Here is a 25,565-nt window from a genome sequence, read left to right on the forward strand (position 1 = left end):
ATTCTGATCAACAGCTTCTCACCTTCTAGCACATTCTTTCCCCTAAAGACTCTTGCAGCTATACAAGAGTTTGATTAGAGATAGCAGATTGATTAAAGATAGCACATGTAAGGGGCTGGAGTGATAGCACAGTGGGTAGGGTGTTTGCCTTGCAAGCAGTTGACCTGGGTTTGAACCTCAGCATCTCCTATGACCCCCTAAGCCTGCCAGGAGTGACTTTTGTGTGCAGAGCGAGGAGTAACCACTGAGCGCCACTGGGCATAACCCATAAATAAATAACAAACAAACGAGATAGCACATGTAAGTGAGGAGAAAAAGGTTTTCATGTTCAGTTATTTTATTTAGTGGTAGAGATTAGAATGTGAAAATCGTCATAGATCTAAGTCTTTCTTTCTAATCTTGCCAGCATTCATCAGCAAAAATTAAAATCTGGTTTAGGATTCAGTTAGCCTAACATAATCAGTCCTCTGCATTGTTGTACCTTGTATGATTAATTCCACATAACACATCCCAAATACAGAATTCCCAATTGCCTGTGACTTAAACAATCTAAAATTTCATCAAAGAACTTAATATAATTTCATAAAATTTTAGTTTATACGACCAAATAAAATGTGACATTACTAAAAGCGCAAATACAGAAGCAAATCTTGCATGTGAGTGAAAGATGTAGAAATCTCAAACATGTAGTTAGTGAGCTCAAACTAGATACAAGATATTTACAGTTAAGTAAATGTGCATGTTAAGAATAAAGGTAACTACTCTAAATATTTACCTGCTGAGAAGATGTGAGCTAAACTGAAGCCCTTTATGGGTTTGAAAAAATAAACAATATTTGAATCACAATGTGTTTGTATTTCTTTGAACAAACAAATGGAGATTTACAGTCTTGGACTTAAATTCTCAAAGCAAATAACATAAGCTTCTGTTTATAAAACCACCTATGATGTTTCCTTTTTCTTGATAAAGTAAACTTGGATGCCGCCTAGGAGTAATGCTCCTAGAACGTTTTTAAACCTGACTAGATAACCAAGTTACCAGCTTCATTTGCAGATGGAGTAGCCATGGTTTTGAGACCAAGATTTTGGCCCAAAAGACAGTGCAGAAGCTGAGCTGTGTGTGAAGGACAGTGAGGTCTTGACAAAGCTCTTGGCCCAGAACCTAGACCGGAGGGGCCCTGAGTCCATGGTTCAGCCTCCAGTTAAGCAGCCTGACTAGCCAACCTACATTTCTCTGCTTCATTTTCTAGTGAGAGAGAAGAACATTTAATATCTTGTCCATGTCACTGGCATAATTTTTTTGTCTGTAGTCATGGTTTTTTTGTTTGTTTGTTTTTGGGCCACACCCGATGATGCTCAGGGGTTACTCCTGGCTATGCACTCAGAAATCGCTCCTGGCTTGTGGGACCATATGGGACGCTGGGGGATCGAACTGCGGTAAATCCTAGGTTAGCGTGTGTAAGGCAAATGCCCTACCACTTGTGCCACTGCTTGGACCCCTGTAGTCATTCTTAACACTTCCTGATAGTCTGAAAAATTGCAGAAGCTCTAAGAATATGATCCATAACCTGTTATTAAATTGTTCAGTTACCAAAAGTAGGAAAAGGACATTTAAGCAGAGACAAGTTATTTGAGTTTATCCTTTTCCAAGGCTGTAGATTTCTAGAAAGTGCTGATAAAGACACATTTGGCCTATATGATTATTTCTTATTACTTATTTATTCATTTTGTTTTATTTTTTGTTTTTTTTTTTGGGGGGGGCCTACATCCGGTGACACTCAGGAGTTACTCCTGGCTCTGAGATCAGAAATCGCTCCTGGCTTGGGGGAACGATGCCAGGGGATCAAACCATGGTCTGTCCTAGGTCAGCTGTGTGCAAGGCAAACATCCTACCGTTGTGCCACTACTTCAGCCCCCATGGTTATTTATTTTTTAAGAACAGTCCTCGCTCCAAGGAGATGATCAATCACACTATTCTAGTCAGCATTGAGAATACAAGCTTGCTCGAATTTTTCTCCAAAAATTAGCAATGGTAAATAAAATTTCTTGCAGTGCCTGCAAATTCAGAACAGTACAAGGTGCAAAATTAGGATGAAAAGATGTTCAACCTGATATAATATCAATAAGCCTATTACCTCACAATAAGAGACATCAAACCAGACAATTTATGAGGTAAAACTTACTTGCTGAGTATACTGTATCCCTTCTTAGAGAAGCTATATTTTAAAATACATTGAAAGAAAGGGATAAAAATTAGGTACTTAATGTACTTACTTTCGGGCTTTGGGTCATCCTGGCAATGCTCAAAGGTTAGTTTTTATTTTTGTTTTTTTTGGGTTTTTTGGGTCACACCCGGCTGTGCTCAGGGGTTACTCCTGGCTGTCTGCTCAGAAATAGCTCCTGGCAGGCACGGGGGACCATATGGGACACCGGGATTCGAACCAACCACCTTTGGTCCTGGATTGGCTGCTTGCAAGGCAAACGCCGCTGTGCTATCTCTCCGGGCCCTCAAAGGTTACTTTTGACTCTGCACTCAGGAATCACTTCTGGCTTGGCTTGGGAAACCATAAAAGATGCTGGAGATTGAACCCAGGTTTCCAGTGTGCAAGGCAAGAGCCTTATCTGCTTATATTATGTCTCCAGCCTAGACTTTTTTAACATTATGGGTCTTAACAGCTTTATGGGTTTTAACAGTATGGGCCTTGAAGGTATTGTTATTTATAACCACTCAGTTAAAACTGTGAGATTTCTTTTTGTTTGGTTGGTTTTTGGCCCACATCTGGCTGTGCTCAATGATGTTCATTTCTGGTTCTGCATTCAAAGATCACTCCAGGTAAACCAACTACAAGACAAGCACCTTAACCCTTGTGCTAATTTCACTGGACCAAACATGTTCCAGAATCTCATTTTGACTTGGGTATAAGTAGCCAGTGTACAATGGGTAATTTTAACCTGCCCTTTTCATTTTCACACTAGTGAAGCTCATTTATAGGATTAAAAGATTAAAAGGGAGAAGATTCTCCAAGTATAGCACATGCTGAGAATAAACAAGAATGGTCTAAAGCAGAAAAGACTGCATAATTGCCCTGAGAATGATTTCCTTTCACTATAGATTACAAGATAATTTAGTCTTCTATACTTTCTGTTCACCCATATTTAATAATTCTGCCTCATTTCATATTTATTTGAGAATGGGGAAAAGGACTGTCAGCTAAGTAGCAGCCTTAAGTACCAGGCAAAGCTTCAAGAGAATGAAAAGAATGGTTTCTATTGTTGAGCAAGAAAGCCCCAAGGGCAGAAAATAAGGATAATGGGAAATGGGAGAGGACTGCTATAATGAGAAAGACTGCAAAGGGAAATGAGGAAACGCTCAATTATAGGTACCTTAAAGGCAAAATTCTCCTACTTAACCATCCTTTTTAGATACATGTTTGTCAATTACAGTAATTCTGGGGCACTATACCCCATAAATGAAGCAATAATTTGTGTGCTGAAAGAAACAGCAAGGCAGGTACAGTTCTTGCTTGTTTTACATGTGACTATCCAAGGTTTTATTCCCACCCCCATATAATTCCCCCGAGCACCACCAGGTGTGATTCCTAAGCACAGAGCCAGGTGTAACCTCTGAGCACAGAGCCAGGAGTAACCTCTGAGCACAGCTGGGTGTGACCTCAAAACAAAACAAAACAAAACAAAAAAGATTAACAAGAAGTGTGATGATAATCAACAAATTGCCACTAACATTTCTTTCTCAACTTACTAAACTATTTAACTGTGTCTCTTACAAAAGAATCACTCTCTCCCAATTTTGATAAGATATGACATTTTGCTGGAGGAAGGAATATGCCACATGACTTAAGAGCACAAACCAGGTGTCTGATGGTTTCATGTTAAATTCATGAGCTCTGGAGAGATGATATACAAGATCTGAGGGATGTGGGAAGCTATAAGAAGTCTATTTTTTCCCCTAATTCTCTAACATGATCTTAGTTTTAAGTAATTTCAGTTTCTAATGTAGTAAAATTAATAGCTTCTACACTTACTAGATTTTTAGCTGGTCACACCCAACAGTGCTCAAAGGCACTATATGGGGTGCTGGTGATTGAACCCGGGCTGGCAATGTGCAAGGCAGTACCCTACTGACTACAACTTCTCTATCCACTCTCTTTTGTTTGTTTGTTTTTGGTTTCAGTCACACCTGGTGGCACTCAGGGGTTACTCCTGGCTCTGTGCTCAGAAATCGCTCCAGGCAGGATCAAGGGATCATAGAGGATGACTGAAATCAAACCAGGGTCCATCAGGGGTAGGCCGTGTCCAAGGCAAATGCCTTACAACTATGTTATTGCTCTAGCCCCTTGCTCCAGCCTCTTAAATTCACTACTAACAGTATCTTGTGCATATAAACTTCAAAATCTGTTGTTCCTTTCCATTCAAACTACCCTCCCAAAATGTATATATACATATATATATACATACATTCATATATTCATATATACATATATATAATATACATACTTATATCAAACATTAAACAGGACTCTGGAAAGTCACCTCGGATACAGACAATCATGAATGTGTCTACTTGATTGATGCTAACAATGATGCTGACAGAGCCAGCACTCACTGGGTATTCAGAACTTTAGACGCAGCATTCCCCCTTTATTTTTTGGATTGTTTTAAAATCATTGCTTAAATCTTTATTTTAAAGCATGCATTTTGAAAATCTGATCTACTAAGGGTTCTTGAAGTAAAGTGATAAATGCTAATAATTGATCAAAGCTGGCACTTTCTGAACCATATTTATTCTGAACATCTTTATCCTACATTTCAAGTCTTTAAAAATCATTTCTATTTTATTAAAACATCATGATTTGCAAAGTACTTCATTGTTGAGTTGTAGACTTACAATGTTCCAGCACCAATCCCACTACAAGTGCCAACTTTCCCTCTAACAGCATCAACCAGTGTCCCCAGGTTCCCTTCCTACCCCCCCCCTTCCTCCCTTGCAGCCTGCCACCTTGACAGGCACATTTTTTTTTTTTTTTGGTTTTTGGGTCTCACCCGGCAGTGCTCAGGGGTTACACCTGGCTTCACACTCAGAAATCGCTCCTGGAAGGCTCAGGGGACCATATGGGATGCAGGGATTCGAACCAATGATCTTCTGCATGAAAGGCAAATGCCTTACCTCCATGTTATCTCTCAGGCCCCAAGAGGCACATTAAATTTGGTAGCATTTACCTTTTAAAGAGAACCAAAGTTCATTTTTATCTGTTTAAGAATGAAAACATAAGGCCCGGAGAGATAGCACAGCGGTGTTTGCCTTGCAAGCAGCCAATCCAGGACCAAAGGTGGTTGGTTCGAATCCCGGTGTCCCATATGGTCCCCCGTGCCTGCCAGGAGCTATTTCTGAGCAGACAGCCAGGAGTAACCCCTGAGCACCGCTGGGTGTGACCCAAAAACCAAAAACCAAAAAAAAAAAAAAAAAAAAAAAAGAATGAAAACATAATTACAAAGACAAAGTCATTAAGCACCAAACTGAGAATTTGTGCTATAGAGATTTGTGGACTAAAATCTACAGCCAGCTTCCTTTGCTAGGAGAACAGTGGTGTGACAGGCAGATTAGAAGGACAAGAGTGAGAATAACAGTTCCCTCCAACCTTATGACATTATGTCTCTTGATTTGCATTTTCACACACCTAGAATGCTGCCCGCCATAGGTAGTACATCTCAAAGTCTAAATGCATTTTTTCCTCAGCCAATGTATGGAATTGCCAAGAGAAATGCGTATCTATTACCTCAAATGCAAATATTTTCTCCAGTAAATATGCTTGTCAAAATGGTATAAAAAGAAAAGTGAGCACTTGGGACATGGGGAAGCTGCTAAGCAAAGGTCTCTCTTAGACTTTCCCTGGCACTATTCTAAGCTTTAAATTCTGTAAGTACAATTCTCTTTGTGTACATGCAGCAATGGCATTTTATTTAACCTCTGACAGAACTATACATAGAAATAGTGGCAGAGGTGGAAGAGATTGTACAGCAGATAAAGTGTTAGCTTGCATTGCACATGGCTGACCCATTTGACATCTGGCAGCCCATATGGTCCAACCAGCACTGCCAGTAGAAATCCCTGAGCACAGAGTCAGAAGCCCTGACCACCACTGGGTTTGACCTAGCCCTCCCCCCACAAACAAACAGAAGTAGGAGAGACAGTACAAAAGGTAAAGCACCTTCAATGTAGCTGACACATTGTTTGAATCACTGTTATCACATATGGGTCTCTGTGAACACAGTACCTCAGCACTGCCTGCAGTCACTTCTGAGCATAGAGCTAGGAATATCCCCTGAGCACCATCAGGTGTAGCCCCAAATAAAAAATAATCCCAGGGGCAGGGGAGAAATGGGATTCATTCTTTTAAAATATGTCTATTAAGGACATAGACTATAAGAAGAAAATAACAATCTCGCTATTTTTCTCGTATATTTTTAATGGAAAATTACAACTTATAGTAAGATTTCAAAGAAATCTTCTTCTTCTTCTTCTTCTTCTTCTTCTTCTTCTTCTTCTTCTTCTTCTTCTTCTTCTTCTTCTTCTTCTTTCTGTTTTGTTTTTTGGGCACCTGGTGACACTCAGGGATTACTCATGGCTATGCACCAGAAATTGCTCCTGGCTTGGGGGGCCATCTGGGACGCTGGGGGATTGAACTGCAGTTAGTCCTAGGTCAGTTGCATGCAAGGCAAATGCCCTACCACTGTGCCACTGCTCTGACTCCCAAAGGAATCTCCATTTTAAGTCAGAAACTACATATGTAAAACTCAATCATCTTACTCATACCACATTAAAATGGTGGAACCAGAGCAATAGTACAATGGGTAGGGCGCTTTCTTTGCATGTGACAGACCTGGGTTCAGTCTCAGGCATCCTGTAAGGTCCCCCAAGTACTGCCAGGAATGACCCCTGAGCACAGAGCCAGAAGCAACTTAACACTGTCAGATGTGGCCCCAAAATAAACAACAAGATGGAAGCCTAAAACTCCTGTTCAAATGCCCATTATTTTTCAGAATCCTTAGGATCTCATTTCATAATTCTTGCCTCTTGTGTATTGTTTTCCATTTCCTATCTTCAGATCCTCTTGACATTAACTTCCATACCCCTAGAATATAAGCTAGAGGCTTATACTTGAACCCTAAAGTATTGGAGACATCAAGTGTTACAGACATGAATAAGAACTCATTTTTGAGATGCATGAGAAAGAGAGAAGAGAGAGAGAGAAAGAGAGAGAGAGAAAGAGAGAGAGAGAAAGAGAGAGAGAGAGAGCTGTCAGGAAAATGTTTTCTTCACATATACCCAACATAAGTTTTATCCCCATTGCCACCCAGGGTCCCAGAGGTCTTCCAGAAGTAAGCCCTGAGCAGCACTGCAGGTGCAGTCCTGAAACAAAACAAAACCCAAAATAAATGAACAAACAAAATGCAAAAATGTATGTCAAGGTCTGGAAAAGCAGCATTTCTCAACTGGGGAGGGAGGTCACAGAGCTTTTCCAAGGGGCCTGAGAAGAAATTTGTTGGGAGAAAAGTTGTGGGCATAGAGTACAAAATTCAGGAGCCAATCACTGAGAGAACAGGTGTGTGTGTGTGTGTGTGTGTGTGTGTGTGTGTGTGTGTGTGTGTGTGTGTGTGTGTGTGGTGGGGCGGGGGGAGAACACAGGATAGAGACAAGGTGGGAAGGGGACACAGTGAGAAAGCCTGAGAAACATTACACTGGAACAAGTACCTGTTCTGCAAATGTATAGACACAAATTAAAATCCCCAGGCCTGCAACTCTGAATCCTGTCCTGGCAGCATTGCTTTCACCATCTCCTGCACTGCCAGTGACCTCTAACCAGTTCAAAACCAGGTGGGTGGAAGCACCACCAAAGGGGTCATGACCTCTGAAGGGCACCCCTGTGAAGATATTGTGCAAGCAGAAATATCTGAGTGGGCCAGACCGTAAGTACAGCAGGTTAAGGCATTAAGACACCGCTTTGCAGTCAACAGACCCAGTTCAATCCCTGACACTGCCTCTACTCCCAGGAGCCATGGCAGGAGTCATAACAGGAAGTGTCTCCTCTTCTCACATTAAAAAAAAAAAAGCCAGAGAAATGATTTAAAGGACTGAAAGATGTGCTTTATGTGTGGGAGATCCAGGCTTGAGTTTCATGGTCTGTTAGCACTGCCAGGAGCAATTCCCGAAATTGCAAGTTATGGGACCACAAACCAAAAGAAAATTATTAAAAAAAAAATGTTAAAGCATTCCCAGGGTCCTTCTAAGAATGCTTTCCTGAAAAGAATGCTTGCCCTCCTCTTTATCTTCTTACCCACTTCACAGCTTCGTTTGCCTATTGGATATGCTGGAAGGCAAGCTTCCACATCTTCACTATTAATCAGTGTATGCTAATGCCCTCATGCTTGGGCACTGTTTCACTCTGTCTCACTTCATTTCACTTAGCTTCATTACCAACAAGAGTATTAATTAACCCACACTCTCCTGGCAGTGTTAAAACACCAATTCCCTTGTTATCATACACAATATTGCATGTTTCAAGGTGGTGTGAATAGGTTCGTCCAGAAGAGGAGTTGCCTCCTCTGAAATCCACAGTCAAAAATCTGGTTTGTAATCACTTCTCTGAGAGGCCTGGGCTGGAACTAGGCTCTCTGCCTCGCCTCCACTTCACCCTCCTTGCTTTGTTAACCTTCCAGAAGCTAGAGGACATTCTGCTCACAGCTGGAAACCATGAAGCCTGTCTTTGTGTGGGAGATTAGATGGCACTTAAGTGGCCAGCCAAGCACCTGACTGGGGGGTTATAGCTGCTGCTGAATGGCAGGTTTTTACTTCAATTACGCCTTTCACCGGTGATTCTAGCCACTAGGCAAAAGTGGTCTCAGGGATAAAGCTAGGAATATAGCTGAGATCATTCCCAGAGTCAAATGATCCCTCTAAGTCTAGAGCAGTTTAATTAACTTCTACCTCAAGTGTCTGCTCTGTGTCCAGGAGAATAGGATAATTAGTCCACTGGTCTGTATCCAGACAATGGAGAGGAAGGAAGGAAGGTGAAATGCACTCAGGTGTTGAGATCTTGAAGGTGTTTCAATAATGTATGCTCCAAGTCCTTTGCTTTTTTTCTCTTTTAAAATTTATTTGTTGGACAAAGTTGTTCATGATTGAGTTACAGTTGTGTAATACCTAACATTCATCTCTTCACCAGTGCAATTTCCCACCACCAATGTCCTGTTTCCATACTGACCTTTCCCTTCCTTCCCTTCCTGCTTCTTTGGCAGACATTATTCTTGTTTTTCTATCTTTCTCTTTCTTTCTTTCTTTCTTTCTTTCTTTCTTTCTTTCTTTCTTTCTTTCTTTCTTTCTTTCTTTCTTTCTTTCTTTCTTTCTTTCTTTCTTTCTTTCTTTCTTTCTTTCTTTCTTTCTTTCTTTCTTTCTTTCTTTCTTTCTTTCTTTCTTTCTTTCTTTCTTTCTTTCTTTCTTTCTTTCTTCTTTCTTCTTTCTTCCTTCCATCCCTCCTTCCTTCCTTCCTTCTTTCTTTCTTTCTTTCTTTCTTTCTTTCTTTCTTTCTTTCTTTCTTTCTTTCTTTCTTTCTTTCTTTCTTTCTTTCTTTCTCCCTCCCTCCCTCTCTCTCTCCCTTCCTCCCTCCCTCTCTCTCTTTCTCTCTTTCTCTCTTTCTTTCTTTCTTTCTTTCTCTCTCTCTCTCTCTCTTTCTTTCTTTCTTTCTCTCTCTCTTTCCTTTCTTTCTTTCTTTCTTTCTTTCTTTCTTTCTTTCTTTCTTCTTTCTTTCTTTCTTTCTTTCTTTCTTTCTTTCTCTCTCTCTTCCTTTCTTTCTTTCTTTCTTTCTTTCTTTCTTTCTTTCTTTCTTTCTTTCTTTCTTTCTTTCTTTCTTTCTTTCTTTCTTTCTTTCTTTCTTTCTTTCTTTCTTTCTTTCTTTCTTTCTTTCTTTCTTTCTTTTTTGTGGTTTTTGGGTCACACCCGGCAGTGCTCAGGGGTTATTCCTGGCTCAGAAATTGCTCCTGGCAGGCACGGGAGGACCATATATGGGACGCCGGGATTCGAACCGATGACCTCCTGCATGAGAGGCAAACGCCTTACTTCCATGCTATCTCTCCGGCCCCTCTTTCTTTCTTTCTTTCTTTCTTTCTTTCTTTCTTTCTTTCTTTCTTTCTTTCTTTCTTTCTTTCTTTCTTTCTTTCTTTCTTTCTTTCTTTCTTCTTTCTTTCTTTCTTTCTTTCTTTCTTTCTTTCTTTCTCTCTCTCTCTCCCTCCCTCCCTCCCTCCCTTCCCTCCCTCCTTCTTTCTTTCTTTCTTTCTTTCTTTCTTTCTTTCTTTCTTTCTTTCTTTCTTTCTTTCTTTCTTTCTTTCTTTCTTTCTTTCTTTCTTTCTTTCTTCCTTTTAGACACCCTGGGTTTGCAAAAGTTCCCTTTTCCATACATGGGAAAAACTGTGAAGAAAATTTCTACACACAGCTAATGATGTCTTTACTTTATCAGTATCAATTTATAAAGTCTCCCAATGCTTCAGTCACAGCCTGCAAACACAATACATTTTCTCTCTTGGAAATGAGAAGTACCAATAGGTACTGCCACAAAAAATCAAAACCAAACTGAATGGTACCTGTGCTCCACAGACCAGGGGGCAGAACAGAAGCCTTTCCCCCGAGCTCACTTCGGCAGTGTAGTCTGCGGGTTTTTCTTGTACCCATAGACAGCAGATTCAATTCTTTTGTATGGCTGGGAAACCAGCCCTCAGAGAACCATGAAGTCCTTAACTTGCACCTGAGTGAGATCCAAGCCAGTTGGTGATAGCACAAAGAAGTTTATTAAGTCTTTCCTTGAGTTCTCTATGAGCAAGGAGGTAATAGAATTAAGCCAATATTTAAAAGCAACAGTTTCATAAAGCTGTTTAAAATAAGTGCCTGTTTAAGCGGCTACAAACTTCTGTTATTTGTCTTTAAGAAAACTATCCATAGTTTAAGATGGCAAAATACTACTATTAAACATTGTTGTTTGTTTTCTGGATTTTTTTTGTTTTGTTTTTTGGTGGTGATGATGGTGGGAGGGCACACCCAGTGGTACTTGGGGCTTACACCTAACTCTGCATTTAGGAATCATACCTGGTGTGCCCATATTGGGGGCAAGGGATCAAACCCAGGTCATCACATGCAAGGCAAGAGCCCTACCTGCTATACTTAGCTCTGGTCCCTCATCTATTTTAGAGATATGTGGGCTCATTATCCTAAACCAGTGCCAATGATGCTACTGGTAATTTAGCATCCACCAAATAATACGCACCATTATCCTAATGGTTCTTTGACTCTCATCACTAGACTATCAACCACATGAAGATAAGAGGCATGTGCATTTTGTTTTTATCACCACATCAAGGACACTAGCTATAGATTTTTTTAAAGCCAAAACACATTTGTGAAATGAAGAATTTTTCCCCCAAGTTATTCACTTAGGAACACAGATATTGAGCAATTAAAAATGAACTGCTCAATGAAATTTTGCATTCTGCTACAAGATGGTTAGGCCAGAGAATGTCAGACTAAGCCAAATAAGCTAGAAAGAGCAGAACAAATTCTGTGTGGTCTCATTCAAAAGTGGGATATGAAGAATAAGGGAAGAGACAATGGCCAATGAAAGCAAACCTTTGCACTCTGAGGTAGCCAATGGGGCTACAAGGCAAGGGTGTGCAGAAGAGGATCCAGTGAACAGTGGTGAAGACCTGAGGACACATGCAAACACTGTAACAAAGAAACATTGACATACTTGTAAACCAATACTATCTTAGTAAAACACAAATCAAGAGAAAAAACATGAAAGGCAAATAATAAAATTGGAAAGCATTATTGCTAACTTCATATGCAGCAGGCGAAGCTGAAAGGGAAGGAATCAAGAGTGAGCTGCTATAAAGGGGAGGGAGTGGAGTTCATCACTAGGGACTACTGTTGTTGTGGGGTTTTTTTTTTCCCCATAACAGACTGTTTCTGAAGGTCTTCAAATGGCCTGGTAATAAAACTGCAAATGGATTTTCACCAGCAGAGGATAAATCAAACTTACTCTTGGGAAATGTTATAGCACGATTTCACAAAGGAACTTTAAAAAGTTTCCCGTTGGCAAGGTTATATATACAGTTAAATCATCATCAGGTATGGTCACTGAGCTGGGATTCCAAGTTTTATACCTCATCAACATTTGAACTGCTTTGGGAGGAGACTGAAGGATTGCAGCCATAATATCAAGCAGCAGGAGATTAGGTCAATGAGGCTGAATCCCTGTGCAAGGCCTCCAGGGTGGGAACTTCCACATAAAATGACAAATCTCTGGAAGTTGCCCGCATGGACTGAGGATCAATCCATATCTAGAATACTAACATTTTGGGGCCTATCTAGAAAGAACTAACAGTGCCATAGGATCCTATGCATCTAAGAACTGCAGTGATGGGGTCGGAGAGATAGCATGGAGGTAAGGCGTTTGCCTTTCATGCAGGAGGTCATCGGTTCAAATCCCGTAGTCCCATATGGTCCCCCGTGCCTGCCAGGAGCAATTTCTGAGCCTGGAACCAGGAATAACCCCTGAGCACTGCCGGGTGTGACCCAAAACACACACACACACACACACACACACACACACACGCACGCACACACACGCACGCACGCACGCACACACACACAAGAACTGCAGTGATGACACTTGAGTGATCATCTCCTGCAAAATACGTTCAAGATTTTAGGCTGGTTTATTCGTGGAGCCCTGATTTGGTCTTCTAGCATCCTTCTATTCAGCAAGGTATACTTCTTTCCTTCTTGAAAATATGTCTTACAGAAAAAGCATTAGAGGCTGTGAGACCTAAGGATCATTCAGAGACGTTAAGACTAAATCGTAGTGAAAATTCAAAGGGCTTTAACCATGCTGTCATCATCTCTTCATTCCAAAAGTTGAGAAATCAAGCAGCTGTGTCTTGTACACTGGTTGCCTCTGAATGGCTCCTACTTTCAAAATCATTTTGCTGGTGGACCTGTAGTGGGGGTTGTGAATGATGAACTCTTAAGGCTGAAGAAACTCTAGGGATAGGACCAGTGTGTACAAGGCTGAACATAAAGGCCTTGGGGAGAGGAGGAGGTGGAAGGAAGAGGAAAAGAGGCCCTAACAGTCCAGAGGCAAAGGTGTAAGATCACTTCTTAGAAACATGGGTCACATGGTAAAAAAATGAGGATGGGAGGCAAAGCTAATGTCTGCTTCTGTGGTGCTTATACCTCATTGTATGTGAACAATACCTGGGGGAGCGTTTAAAGCCCATTAGGCTTAGGTCCTGACTCTGCTTAACAGAAGCAGGGGTCTCAAACTTGCAGCCCGAGGACCGCAAACGGCCCTCCATACATCATTTTGTGGCCCTGCCCTAGAGAAATCTTTTTTTGTTTTGTTTTGTTTTAGTTGTTTGGGTCACACACCCCCAATGTTCAAGGCTTACTACTGACGTTGCACTCAAGGATCACCCCAACTTTGCCTCCTGCGGCCCCCAGGTAAATTGAGTTTGAGACCCCTACAAGAGGGAGAAAGGCATCTGGGGGAGTTTTTTTGTTTGTTTGTTTGTTTTGGTTTGGGCGTCACACCTGAAATGCTCAAGGCTTTGTGCACTTAAGGGATCACTCATGGTAAGCTTTGGGGACAATTTGGAATGAGGGGTGTGTGTCTCAAATCCAGGTACATTGCATATAAGGTAAGTACCCTACCACTATACAATCTCTCCAGCCCTTGAATTTTTGTATTTGAAAGAAGTAGCCCATGTGCTAATGATGGACAATCACAGATAAGATTCACTGATCTCTTGTTACCCAACCCTGTAAAAGATAAAAACTGAGAAGTATAGGAGTCAGGGGGATAGTACAATGGATACTTGCCTTGCATGCAGCCACTCAGGGTCTATCCTAGATACCCCATATTGGTCCCTAGAGCCTGCTAAGAGTGATCCCTAAGCACAGAACCAGGAGTAAGCGCTAAATTATGGCCCAAAAAGAAACAACAAAAACTAAAAAAGAAAAAGGACAAGATAATTGCTCACATATATTATTCGTACGAAGGCATCAAAAGATTTAGCATTATCTAAAACTGTCTATCCTTAAAATGCTTTGGGTCTTCAAAAAAACATACTGCTGTGAGATTATTATAGTCTTGTGACCTGCAAGAAACCTACAACAGAAAAACAAACCTTTCTCCTGAAATTCTAAAAGATAAAGAAAGCCAGGGAGTTCCCTTACATTGTCTTTGATCTTTCCAGTGATCACAGAAGCATTCTTAAGTTTGGATCACTAGAGTTATACATCCATCAGTCTTGCTGGCAGGGAAGAAGATGAAGATGTTGAGTAAAAAGTGAGGTGCCTTTCCAAGGTTTATCAGGGTTCCATCTGTGCAATGCCCATAAAGTGGCAATGAGAGTCATTTGGACTCTACAGCTGGGGCCAGCCCCTTCTGTCATGCCTCCTGAGCACTGCCAGAAGTTGATGCCCTGTTTCCACAGTGAAGATGTATCGCCTAATCTCCCAGATGCCAATGAATGTAGCTGCCAGCCAAACCGAGGTGCCTAGGACATGAGCAAAACAGCAAAATTTTGAGAGGCCAGGCTATGTATATTCCAGGGGGTAGGCTTTACCTAGTCCCACTGAAGTGCTAGGAAACCTACAAAAAGTGCATTTGCTTCATAAAGTTGAAATAAATAAGGAAATAAGAGGAAAAAAAGAGGGACACATATTTTGTGTTTTCCTCTGATGTTCTCCCTAAGGCATAAGTTAGATTTATAATGAAACATCAATAAGATTTTTTTTCCTGTAGAGTCCATTGAATACATAGGTTCCCCCTGCTCAGGAACAGATATCATCATTTCCCATGAAGCATCTCTAAGCAAAACACTTTATCTTTTCTTGCGAGGGGAAAGGGTTAACTGAGAGCAGCACCCTCCCCAACCCTATAACTCTAGGCCTATAGTCCCAGCTGCCCCTTCAGAGCTCTGCTATCACATCTCTCAGTTCTTTCTTGCCTGCTTCCTTGTAATTCTCCTGGCTCAGCAATGCCCAGTGACAGCTGCCCTATTTCTGGGCAGATGAGAGATGAAAGACATTGCTGCTTGATATTGCTCTAGCTGTCCAAATGTTTCAAGTCAACCCTGAACCTTTAATGAAAGAGAAATCTTTGCAAACAGCTCTAGTGGCTTTCCATGTTCACAAATATTTTTTCCTGTTACCACATTCCAATGGTTTTTCCATTTTAGAGAATCCTTCCTCCCTCCCTCTTTCTGTCTTCCAACTCTCTCTCCTCCCACCCTCCTCCCTTTCTTCATCTCTCTTTCATCCTTCTTTTTATCTCCCTCCCTCCTTCCTTCCTTTTCCCTTCTGAACTTTCCATTCTTTTGTCTTTCCTTTCCTTCCTTCCATCCTCTCTCCTTCCTCCCTTTGTTCCTCCCTCCCTTCCTTCACTCCTTCTCTTCATTCCTTCTTTCCCTCCCTTTGTTCCTTCATTTGTTCATTGCTTTCTCCCTCCCTTCCTCCCTCCCTTCATTTCTTCTTTACTTCCCTCCCTTCCCTCTCTCCTTGGCCAGGTAATGAATGACTTTTTATACTCACTTCTACCAATAAAGGAAAATGTTCAGCTATAGGAGATGATGAAAGCATGGTGTATGTTGTGTGGACCAAAGCATTGGCAAGAAAAACAGTAGTATGATGCTTCCAATAATCTTTAAAATATCTGCTTTGAAACTAAGTTTGGCTTGATGACAGAATGTGATTTAAAGTGCTTTTTCTAGGGGCACCCCATCAGTGCTTGGTGGTAATGCTGGAGGTCATTCCAGGCACTGCCAAGCCCAAGTTTGGGACTCCTTCAGACAAAATATGTTCTCCAGCCCTTTGAGCCAGCTTCCTGGCCTTCTTTTTTATTCTTGGTTTGAGACCCAAGAGAAATAGATGATTACTGTAGCCCAGGCATTTTCTTTGCTGCTTCATCTAATCAAGGAGACTTTCATCCATTTGCATGTTCTATTAATTAGAAATCACTTCAATTTGTCCTTTGTGAGCCTCAAGGCCTGTCCTATTAAGATTTTCATCTGCATTTTCAAAATGAAGTGGCTTAATGGGAAAGAGAGGAAAGTACTCACACCTCTTGTTGAGTGAGCTTCCCTGGTCTCTGGTGTGAAGACATAACAGAAGATGCAACACAGGCACAACTAGACTGGAGGACCACATTATTTCCTCCTAAGATTGCTTTTTCTCCTTATTGCCATCGGGCCATGTGGATCCCTGCCATATGGCTGCACTTGGCCCCAGATGGCTCGATCTCCCTAACAGGGGTGCTCAAGAACATAAAAATGCTGCTGTATACTTTTATTGCAGCCCCTTCTCATTTTCCTCCATCTGTCTTCCATATGTTTGTGCAAGTCTATTAGGCTTTTGCACACAGAGGCCTTTTATGAGGAGGAATGCGAGCGTGGCCAAGAGGAAGAGGTAGAGTTCACCTCTGTCCATGAAAGGGGCCTTAATGACTTTAAGTATGTGATTCCTTTTGGATTTAAACTAGAATGTGCTAAAAACCACACATCTTCAATAGGAACATACGTAACATTGATTTGTTTTCATATTTCTTCATTGTTATTAACCAAAACTCTCCTGCTTCCTGTCATGTTTTCTCCATGTGCTGGATGTGACATTTTGCAGAACAACATTCCACTTTGATACCCGTACTACATATATCTCCATCACTTTCTGAACTTAGTGTTTCATAAAACTCTGTTCATTCTTGAAGGACCATATGCGGTGTTGGGGATTAACCCCACATTGGCCTTGTGCAAGGCAAGGACCCTATCCTCTGTACTATCTTCCTGGCTCTCATAAACTCTCTTGATCAAAGGAAAATTTGTTATCGCGTTTCCTTTTCAAGTTCTATCACAAAAAGTCTGAAGTTTCAGGGCTGGAGTACAAGCAACTTGCCTTGCATGTATGTACCGGACCTAAGTTTAAACCCTGAAAGTCCATCCATATAGTCCATCAAGTACCACCTGAAGAGATTCCTGTGTGCGTTAAAAGGAAATCCTGAGCACTGTTTATGCGGCCCCCAAACAAAAAAAATAACAAACAAACAAGCCTGAAGTTTCACATGTGTGCTCTGCAACTGCAAAGAAAATGAGAGGAATGAGGTGAGGCCTGGAAGGCTAGGCTGGCCTTCTCCAGTAGGCTCAGGTCAGTGCATTGCACCGGGTCCTCTGTGCTCTACTGAGCACATGACCCAAGTGACATATTTAGTCTCAGGGCTGGTCTAATTGAGTAGAGAGCAGGAATAATAGTCGCTAGACCCTGTGCACAGCACATTTCCCAATAGGACACCACTCTGGCATCATTTACTATCAGCTCATTCACAATGTTAAATTGTGGAATTGGGGTGGGGGGGTTACCCAGACAATCCTTCTCCGAAAACAAATGATAGAAAGGTAGAAAAAAAAATCAGGTTAAGCCTAGTACTTTAATAGTTTCAACGCTTACCAAAATGACCCATTGTATTATAGAATAGAATGGAGGTGCTATGAAGAAAGCATCCGACCTCTCAAACCACAACCCATGTTTAAAGAGGCACTTTGACGGCAGATTGTCATCCAGTAAAACTATGAGAGTACAGCAATCAACGAACCAGTCCAGGGGGAAAGGATGCCCACTTCTATGATCATTCTATCTATTGAGGCATAACATGGGGATAGGGCTCAAATGCACAAAATATTACTCCATAGATATAAAATCATCTCAGAAAAATGCCACAAAAATATACTTTTCTTTGACCTTGTTCACCTACAAATGGCAACGATTGGCCCACTCCTCCTCCACAACACAAATAAAATTGAATTTGGATATCTAATACTAATGTTACTAAAGGATACAAGACTGGGTCATTCTGATTTTCCTTAACCCACATACACATTTTTGTTTCTTTATCAAGGTCTTTTAGAGTGTAAGACAGAGCCAGACATGAATGATGTTCAGATAAAACTACTGACATGCAAGGGAATCTCTGTTCCCACCTACTGTCGGGCTCAGGGGAAACCCCAGCTGTAGAGTCACTCACTCTGATGCAAGACCACCTCTGACTGAGGCAATTGATACACTGCGAAAGTGGCCTCCAAAAGTGCATTTCAATCAAGGCATAGAGTTACAAAATTCAGGCTACAGTCAGAACAAATATTCCAAGAGCAGATTTGGGCTAAAGAGAGGCAAGTGCTGACCTTTCCATGATCAAGGAAAGTAAGTACTGGCTATGTAGTGAATGCACAGGGACACAAAGGTAAAGCAGTTCACTGGGATCTAGTTTCCAGGTTAAACAGAAAGGGCCAGAAGTCTGTGGGTCAAGACTTGAGTGCCTTGTAATTTCTGGTTAGAAAAGCTACATGAACCATATTCGGCACAGCAGGGCTTGCTCTGAGCAGTTTGGAAGCCACTTGGAAAAAAAAAAACAGAAGTTGCCGCTTAACTCCATTGCTGAGTAGTTGCTGGGATTATTCACATCAGTGGGGAGTCTACTCTCCCCAGCTCAGGCCAGATTCCTCCAACCCCCTTCAGCCCATGCCTTCCTACTCAACACTGGCTATAGAACATTGGTCTCTTGCCAACTGCCTTAGGTGCAATTTGGTGCAAAAATTCCCTAACCAACAAGAACATCTGCCTCCCTGGCTTGTCCTTTGTACAGCTCATCCCAGACAGCTGCTCCAATCTCCATGTGTCCATTTACTGGATGGGAACAGAACAGCAAGAGGCCAAAGGAGAGAGCTACAAAGCGTATGCTCTTTGAGCCCACCCAGGTTTCAATCACAGTGGGAACTTGACCCAAGGCCATTGACAAGGGCGCCAGGAAGAAACGAAGAGACAGCACCTCTCCCAGAACCCCCCCAACCCCTGTTTTTACCTGTTTCTTTGTCCTGGACTTCTTCCAGGTGCAAGTCATTCAAAAGATGCTCCAAGATCTTCTCCGGGGTCCCGGATACGACCACGTATCTGTCAGAGAGCAAAGAGTCCACCGAGTCATCCTCCGTGGAGGATTGAGAGCGGCTGCTCCATTCATCGTCCTCATCCTCCTCATCGATGTATTTGAAATAAGGCACATCGAAGGTCGGCAAGGGCAGCTCCTTTCTCTCCAGATGTGGGCCGGGGACCCTGAGCCGGGAGCTGCCCATTGTGCACAGAGACTAACAAAGGCATTCCCCTACATGCCCCCAGATCTTGCCATCGCTGTCCTTCCACTGGGAACCGAGTCCATCTGGCTGCTCAGAGCTCTGCAGTCAGCTAGAAAGCTAGAGAGGCGGAGGGAGGAGAGAGGGAGGGAGGGAGGGAGGGAAGAGGAGGGAGGGGGAGAAAGAGAAAAAGACAGAGAGAGAGAGAAAGAGAGGGGGCGCACAGGAGCCAGCAGGGCCAGCAGGGAAGGAGACTCCCCCCAAACTCTCACCTCCAATAGCTCTCCTCGCTGCTGGCTGGGGGGGCCGGGCCACTGCCCTGCACTCTCTTCAACACAAGGACCTTCTCCTCTAGCTCTTTAACCTGCACGGTGGCTTCCTCATCCTGCTTGAATGTGGAGGGGTGAGGGGTGGATGGAAGAAGGGAGGGGTGAGAGAGAAAGCAAATTAGAAAGGGGGAAAAACTAAACCTAATCAAATTACACCACCACCACCCCCACCCATTCACCAGAATTTTAAGAAAAGAAAAGGTTCGGGCCAGGAATCTCTCTGATGCTACAACTTGTAGGTGCCAGTACTAAATACCTGAAGCATTAAAGAGATTAAAGACTATAGAAAATAGGGTTAGGGTGTGATAGAATTAAAAGGAGATAAGACTTTGCTTTCAAAAGCTCCCCAACAATCTGAATTTAGAAAATTCAAAGGACCCTCCAGACAACCTACTGATTGCATAGAAACAATATTCTGTTTTCCTTAGTTAATTAAACATTCATTCACTGTATTAAACTTAAAAACACAGGATGATTAAGCCAATGAGCGGGTCCTAGAGAAGTACTTTACAGTCCAGGTCTAAACGGCAGGCAAAGACTGACCCCTCTTTCCTTCAGTACATATTTGCCCCCAAACCTGAAATAGCCTTTAAGTCCTGATTTTCTTGCCTTGCCAGCATACAAGCAAAACCAAAACCAAATCAAAACAAAAGGCCCTTGAGTTAGAATCTCATCTAGGCTAAAATGTGGATGGCATGGGTCAATGAACTGGCTTTCTTCACCTCAGCCCCTTTGCAAAAGCAGACAGGCTGAATGGTCATTCGTTTCTGCACACACAGCTCCACAGCCTGCAGAGAGGGAGGGTTGGGGAGTCAGGCTCCCTGCTGACCCAGCAATGCTTACAGTGCAACTCTCCCAGTCTGCCCCCTGCCCCTGCTCCTGCCCGGGTCCTGACTCCTTGGTGAGTGAGGTAGCCCAGTAAAGAACTCAGAGCTAAAGCCAGTCTTTGGGAGAGCACAGCAAAAGTCAAAGCAACAACAGTTGATTGGTTGCAAGTGAGCCACTTTATAAGGAAGACTACTCAGGCTTTCTAGCATCATGGTGCTGCTGCTAGTGGCAGAGAAGCCTACTTAGGATTTCACATAAATGCTAAGACAGACCTTTTTTCCTCCCTTTCTTCCTCCCTCCTTCCCTCCCTCTCTTTCTTCCTTCCTCCATTCCTCCCTCTCTTTCTTCTTCCCTCCCTTCTTTCCTCCTTCCCTCCCTCTTCCTTTCTTCCTTTATCTTTCCTTCCTTTCTTATATCATTTTTCCTTCCTTCCTTCCTTCCTTCCTTCCTTCCTTCCTTCCTTCCTTCCATTTTTTTTGTTTTTTTTTTTGTTTTTTTGGGGGGGCACATCCGTTTGATGCTCAGGGGTTACTCCTGGCTAAGCCCTCTGAAATTGCCCCTGGCTTGGGGGGACCATATGGGATGCCGGGGGATCGAACCTCAGTCCTTCCTTGGTTAGTGCTTGCAAGGCAGGCACCTTACCTCTAGCCCCACCTCACCGGCCTCTTTCTTTCCTTCCTTCCTTCCTTCCTTCCTTCCTTCCTTCCTTCCTTCCTTCCTTCCTTCCTTCCTTCCTTCCTTCCTTCCTTCTGTCCTTCCTTCCTTCCTTCTTCCCTCCCTCCCTCCCACCTCCCCTCCCTCCCTTTCTTCCTTCTTCCTCCCTCCCTCCCTCCCTTTCTTCCTTCTTCCTCCCTCCCTCCCACCCTTCCTTCTCCCTCCCACCCTCCTTCCCTCCCTCCCTCTCTTCCTCCCTCTCTTCCTCCCTCCCTTCCTCCCTCCCTCCCTCCCTTCCTTCCTTCCTTCCTTCCTTCCTTCCTTCCTTCCTTCCTTCCTTCCTTCCTTCCTTCCTTCCTTCCTTCCTTCCTTCCTTCCTTTTCTTCCCTCCTTACTCCAGCCCTTTGATCTCTCCACCCTCTATTCTTCTGTCTAAGAATGGGAAGGCACTAATCTAGTCATGATTTCCAACCATATCAGGGAAATCAAACCATGGTTTCAATTCCCACTCTCCTGATTGCTAAGGCAAAACAGAGACAGAGATGGAGTCCTTTGAGAAGTCTAGAATTCACTTAAAAAACAAAACAAAACAAAAATATTGGTCAATCTGCACAGCAGTACAACTTCACAATCATTCTTTTCTTAATCTTTTAGTAACAAATAATTTGACTCTGTAAAGCTAACATATTACATTTTTTAGCAAGGTCAGATATGCAGTTACTGTGGCAATTAATGCTGGATATTCATTGTTAAACTCCCGGAGGAAGAGGACAGTGGTGTCACTTCTGTAACATGAATACCAATGTGTAATTGCTGTCTCTCATTTCTCCAAAGGGGTTCTTTTGTTATCCATGTGACTGAAGGGAGGGGTCGAGCTTAGTGGCTGGAGAGAGGAGACTACATTGAACCCACCACCACCAGAAAAGCAAAAAATAAATAAAGGGGAAAAGGGAGGTCTGTGCGCTGAGCCCAGGAGTAAGAAATAAATCAGTCAAGAGCAGATTTGGAAGGCCAACAATCTTCCCCTGGTTTTGTTTTCCTTGTGAGCTTGTTCCCATTTGATATGAGCTCGCTGTCAGGCTGAAGTACATCTCGCATCCTTTGTGCATGTGATATATGGCATTATTAACTTCCACGGGACGCAGGCATACATATGGATGGGAAGGGCTTTGCCGATGTTTGTGTGGCTAATATGTTTCACTGGGTAGTGCAGGGAGCAGCCACGCTCTTGTTGCTCAGAGGAACAGCTGCATCATATTGATGTCCTATCCAAAGCACCTTATTGTACAGTGATAGCTTCCACTTCAAAAACCCGTAACAAATAAAGGAGGGGAGTCAGAGCAGTAATGCAGAAAAAGCTGATATGCGAAGGGAAATGAAAGTTAGCTGCAATTGCCCTGGAAACAAAATAAGCTGATGTGTTACACCTGCCTCCATAAAGGATCCAGCTAGCATCCTAAAAAAAAATAAAAGAAAGAAAGAAAGAAATGGAAGTACCAAGACTGGGGTTCTGGCGATTGAAAGTTTATTCTGGTGTCTGCTTGCCTAAGGAAAAAAATATTCAGAGAACTAATGATAGGAAATTTGCCCGATGATAAATAGCTCATGAAATGCATGTTAAACATTAAATGCCTCATTTAGTCATTCATTCATTTGATAGCGAGGGGTCTCTTCTGGGTAAGGCACTGTGCCCCACACCAAGTGGCAGAGGGAGAAAAGGAAGGTAAGGCCCTGCCCTGGAAGATCCGCCATCAGCTATGGCAGAATTTACAGGGGATACAAGAAGAGAGATGGTAAGCACCTTAAATTGAGGCAGATCAAGAGACAGGGAAAGGCTGAATCTGTGGGTTCTGCTGGTTAGAGACAGCTGTGGGTGGGTGGCCAAGAGTGTGGGAAGGCCTGAGATGAGCCAGAAAGGTACAAGGAAAATGGTTCTGGAGGGGCTGGCAAATAAATTTACTTTCAGATAGTTAATGGCTAATACTTTAGAATAGGCATGGAACAGGCATTGATAAAGGAAGAACAAGGCCCCTGGAGAAAGGATTCTCTGTCTAAAGAAGCTTGAGAATGTTTTGAGGCTGTGAAGGGAGTGAGTAGTCAGGGGAGGAAGGAAATTAGAGAGGTGGGTATAAAGCAAGAAAATCAGAGCAAAGGAAAGATAAGAGTCCAACTAAGAGGATCGGAAGTAATGGAGGAAGACTGGCTTTCATAGACAAGTAAAGAAGTGAAACCCAGGACAAGCCAGGAGAACTGGGAGAACACATGTCATGGTGTCCAAGGAGAAGGGTCATATGCAGGACACAGTGACAAAATCTGTGGGTCTCAGGAAAAGTGAGGAGAAGAAGCTTGCCTTGGTTCAGAGGTGCAAAGAGAGCAATGCGGAGAGTAATAAATAAAAGAGAGCAATGTGAAGAGAGCCCAGGAGGAAGTGATTAGAAAAACACCATCTCTGAGTCCTTGTGAAGGGAAGACCCCAGGTAAACTCAAGGAACACCCAGGGTATTGAACAGAGATGATGGGATATAGCATGCAAGTGGACAGGTTAGGCCAGAAAATGAACTCAACTTCTTTCTTCAGAGAGGAGCAAGGAAAAGAGCATGGTGGAGAGTTAAGGAAGTAACCAACATGGTGTCAGAAAATAAGGAAGTGTAAGTCAACCATTGAACATGGAGCCCATAGTGAAGTAGAAGTTCTGGGGAAGAAGATTCTTGGTAAAGTCGACCTAAAGAGAATATTATTAGAGCAAGTTTTTTTTTTTAAAAAGTGGGAGCCATGGGGCCGGCGGTGGCGCTAAAGGTAAGGTGCCTGCCTTGTCTGCGCTAGCCTTGGACGGACCCCGGTTCGATCCCCCGGTGTCCCATATGGTCCCCCAAGCCAGGAGCAACTTCTGAGTGCATAGCCAGGAGTAACCCCTGAGCGTTACTGGGTGTGGCCCAAAAACCAAAAAAAAAAAAAAAGTGGGAGCCATATCAGGGGGTAAGTAAGTTACCAACAAAAGGAATGACTGCTCAGTTGGCTTCTGAGGATATGAAAGACATGAGTATGGTTTTGTCCTTTCCACCGACAAGCTCAGAAACCTTCAAGGGGAACAGTGAATGACAGGGCCCACCCAATACCAGGAGAAGAGCTGGCAGAAGGAGACAGCAACAGGAGGTGAGGGGGGCGGAATTCTGGTTTGCCGTCAGCACACCAGGGAAATAGCACCTCCTCGTCACCATACGGTGTCTGTCTAGTTGGAAAAGTGAGCCAGAGAGGAGTTGATAATCTGGGGGAAAATGGGAGGAGATGAAGCCATCACATCCCAGGAACAGTGAGCTGTGGAGGAAGAATCAGAAGAGGAAAATACTTGGCTTGGGTTGTTCAGTGTGGACAAGAGAGAAAAAAGAGCAGCACTCAGTATCAGAGCTGGCCTGACACCCCCAGTAGGGCCTTCATATCTATGAGTCCACAGAAAATCAACATCTGACAAGGCCACAAATAAAGCAGGAGCAGTGATTGAGCTGAGCCTACCTGGAAGCACAGGTGACAAGTGGCCCTGGTGCCATTCCCTGTCGCAAATGCTGCTTGGCTCTAGTCAGCCATCGCTGTTGGGTACTCAACCACAAACTTGCATTCAGGCTCCTGAGAGTGTCTAATCCAGAGCCAAGCCCTGCTTCTTTCAATGTGACCTTTATTTCAACAGCTTTGCATGCTGAGTTGCTCTGTGGTGCCCATAGGGTAATCTATCTTAGTACCAGGCAAGAAACCCAACCTGTTCAGCTCTCAGCTGCTCTGTGGCTAAAGAATAAAGGTGAATGAAGGTGGGTATGGAGCCATGATGTAGAGATGGGGAGACAGACAGGAATAGAAGAAGTCAAACAATTTTCTGAAAATATTGTAAGGGAAAGGGAGTAATGAGAGTCACCTTAGGGTGGAGAAAAGAGGGCCAGGGCAAAGAATTTTGGAAGACCAGCAACGACCTGAAGGGACAAAGCAATTGCATGAGCAAATGCATTGCTCTCTTGGGCTTCCCACTCTGTCTATAGTGTTCAGCCCTAGTCTGTGAAACTGTCCCTGGCCCTTCTCCAACAAGCACTTTATTTGTTTGTTTGCTTGTTTTTGGTCACACCTAGTGACACTCAGGGATTACTCCTGGCTCTGCACTCAGAAATCACTCCTGGCAGGCTTGGGGGACCATATGGGATGCTGGGGATCGAACCTGGGTCAGCTTTGTGTACGGCAAATGCATTAACCTGTGCTATGGCTCTGGACTCGATATGCACCTTTTTATTTATTTATTTATTTATTTATTTATTTATTTATTTATTTATTTATTTATTTATTTATTTTTGCAAAAATCAGCACTTTCCAACTCACCTGGAAAGGAACAGTGAGCAAAAAAAAACTCCAACAATAGCCAAATGGGTCCCCCCCACCCACCACCACCACCACCACCGTTGGCCTCTGGGATGACAGGGATACAGGGAAGGAGAGGAAACACAGAGGTAAAGAGGTGACTAAATGGAAAGTGGCAGAGGCT

The 25,565-nt window shown here is 43.0% G+C and overlaps 1 protein-coding gene across 1 annotated transcript in view; it reads right to left on the minus strand.

Annotated features, from left to right (window-relative positions):
* The window catches only part of RAPGEF5 (Rap guanine nucleotide exchange factor 5), a 264,811-nt gene that overhangs the window by 58,386 nt on the left and 180,860 nt on the right, over positions 1-25,565 (minus strand). Inside the window, exons 10-11 of the mRNA XM_049785378.1 lie at positions 19,508-19,620; positions 18,971-19,059 (exon numbers count right to left, since the gene is read on the minus strand). Of these exons, the coding sequence (XP_049641335.1) occupies positions 18,971-19,059; positions 19,508-19,620 (202 nt within the window). The remainder of the gene's footprint in view (positions 1-18,970; positions 19,060-19,507; positions 19,621-25,565) is intronic.

This window comes from Suncus etruscus, chromosome 13 (assembly GCF_024139225.1).
Source record: "Suncus etruscus isolate mSunEtr1 chromosome 13, mSunEtr1.pri.cur, whole genome shotgun sequence".
Taxonomy (NCBI): domain Eukaryota; kingdom Metazoa; phylum Chordata; class Mammalia; order Eulipotyphla; family Soricidae; genus Suncus; species Suncus etruscus.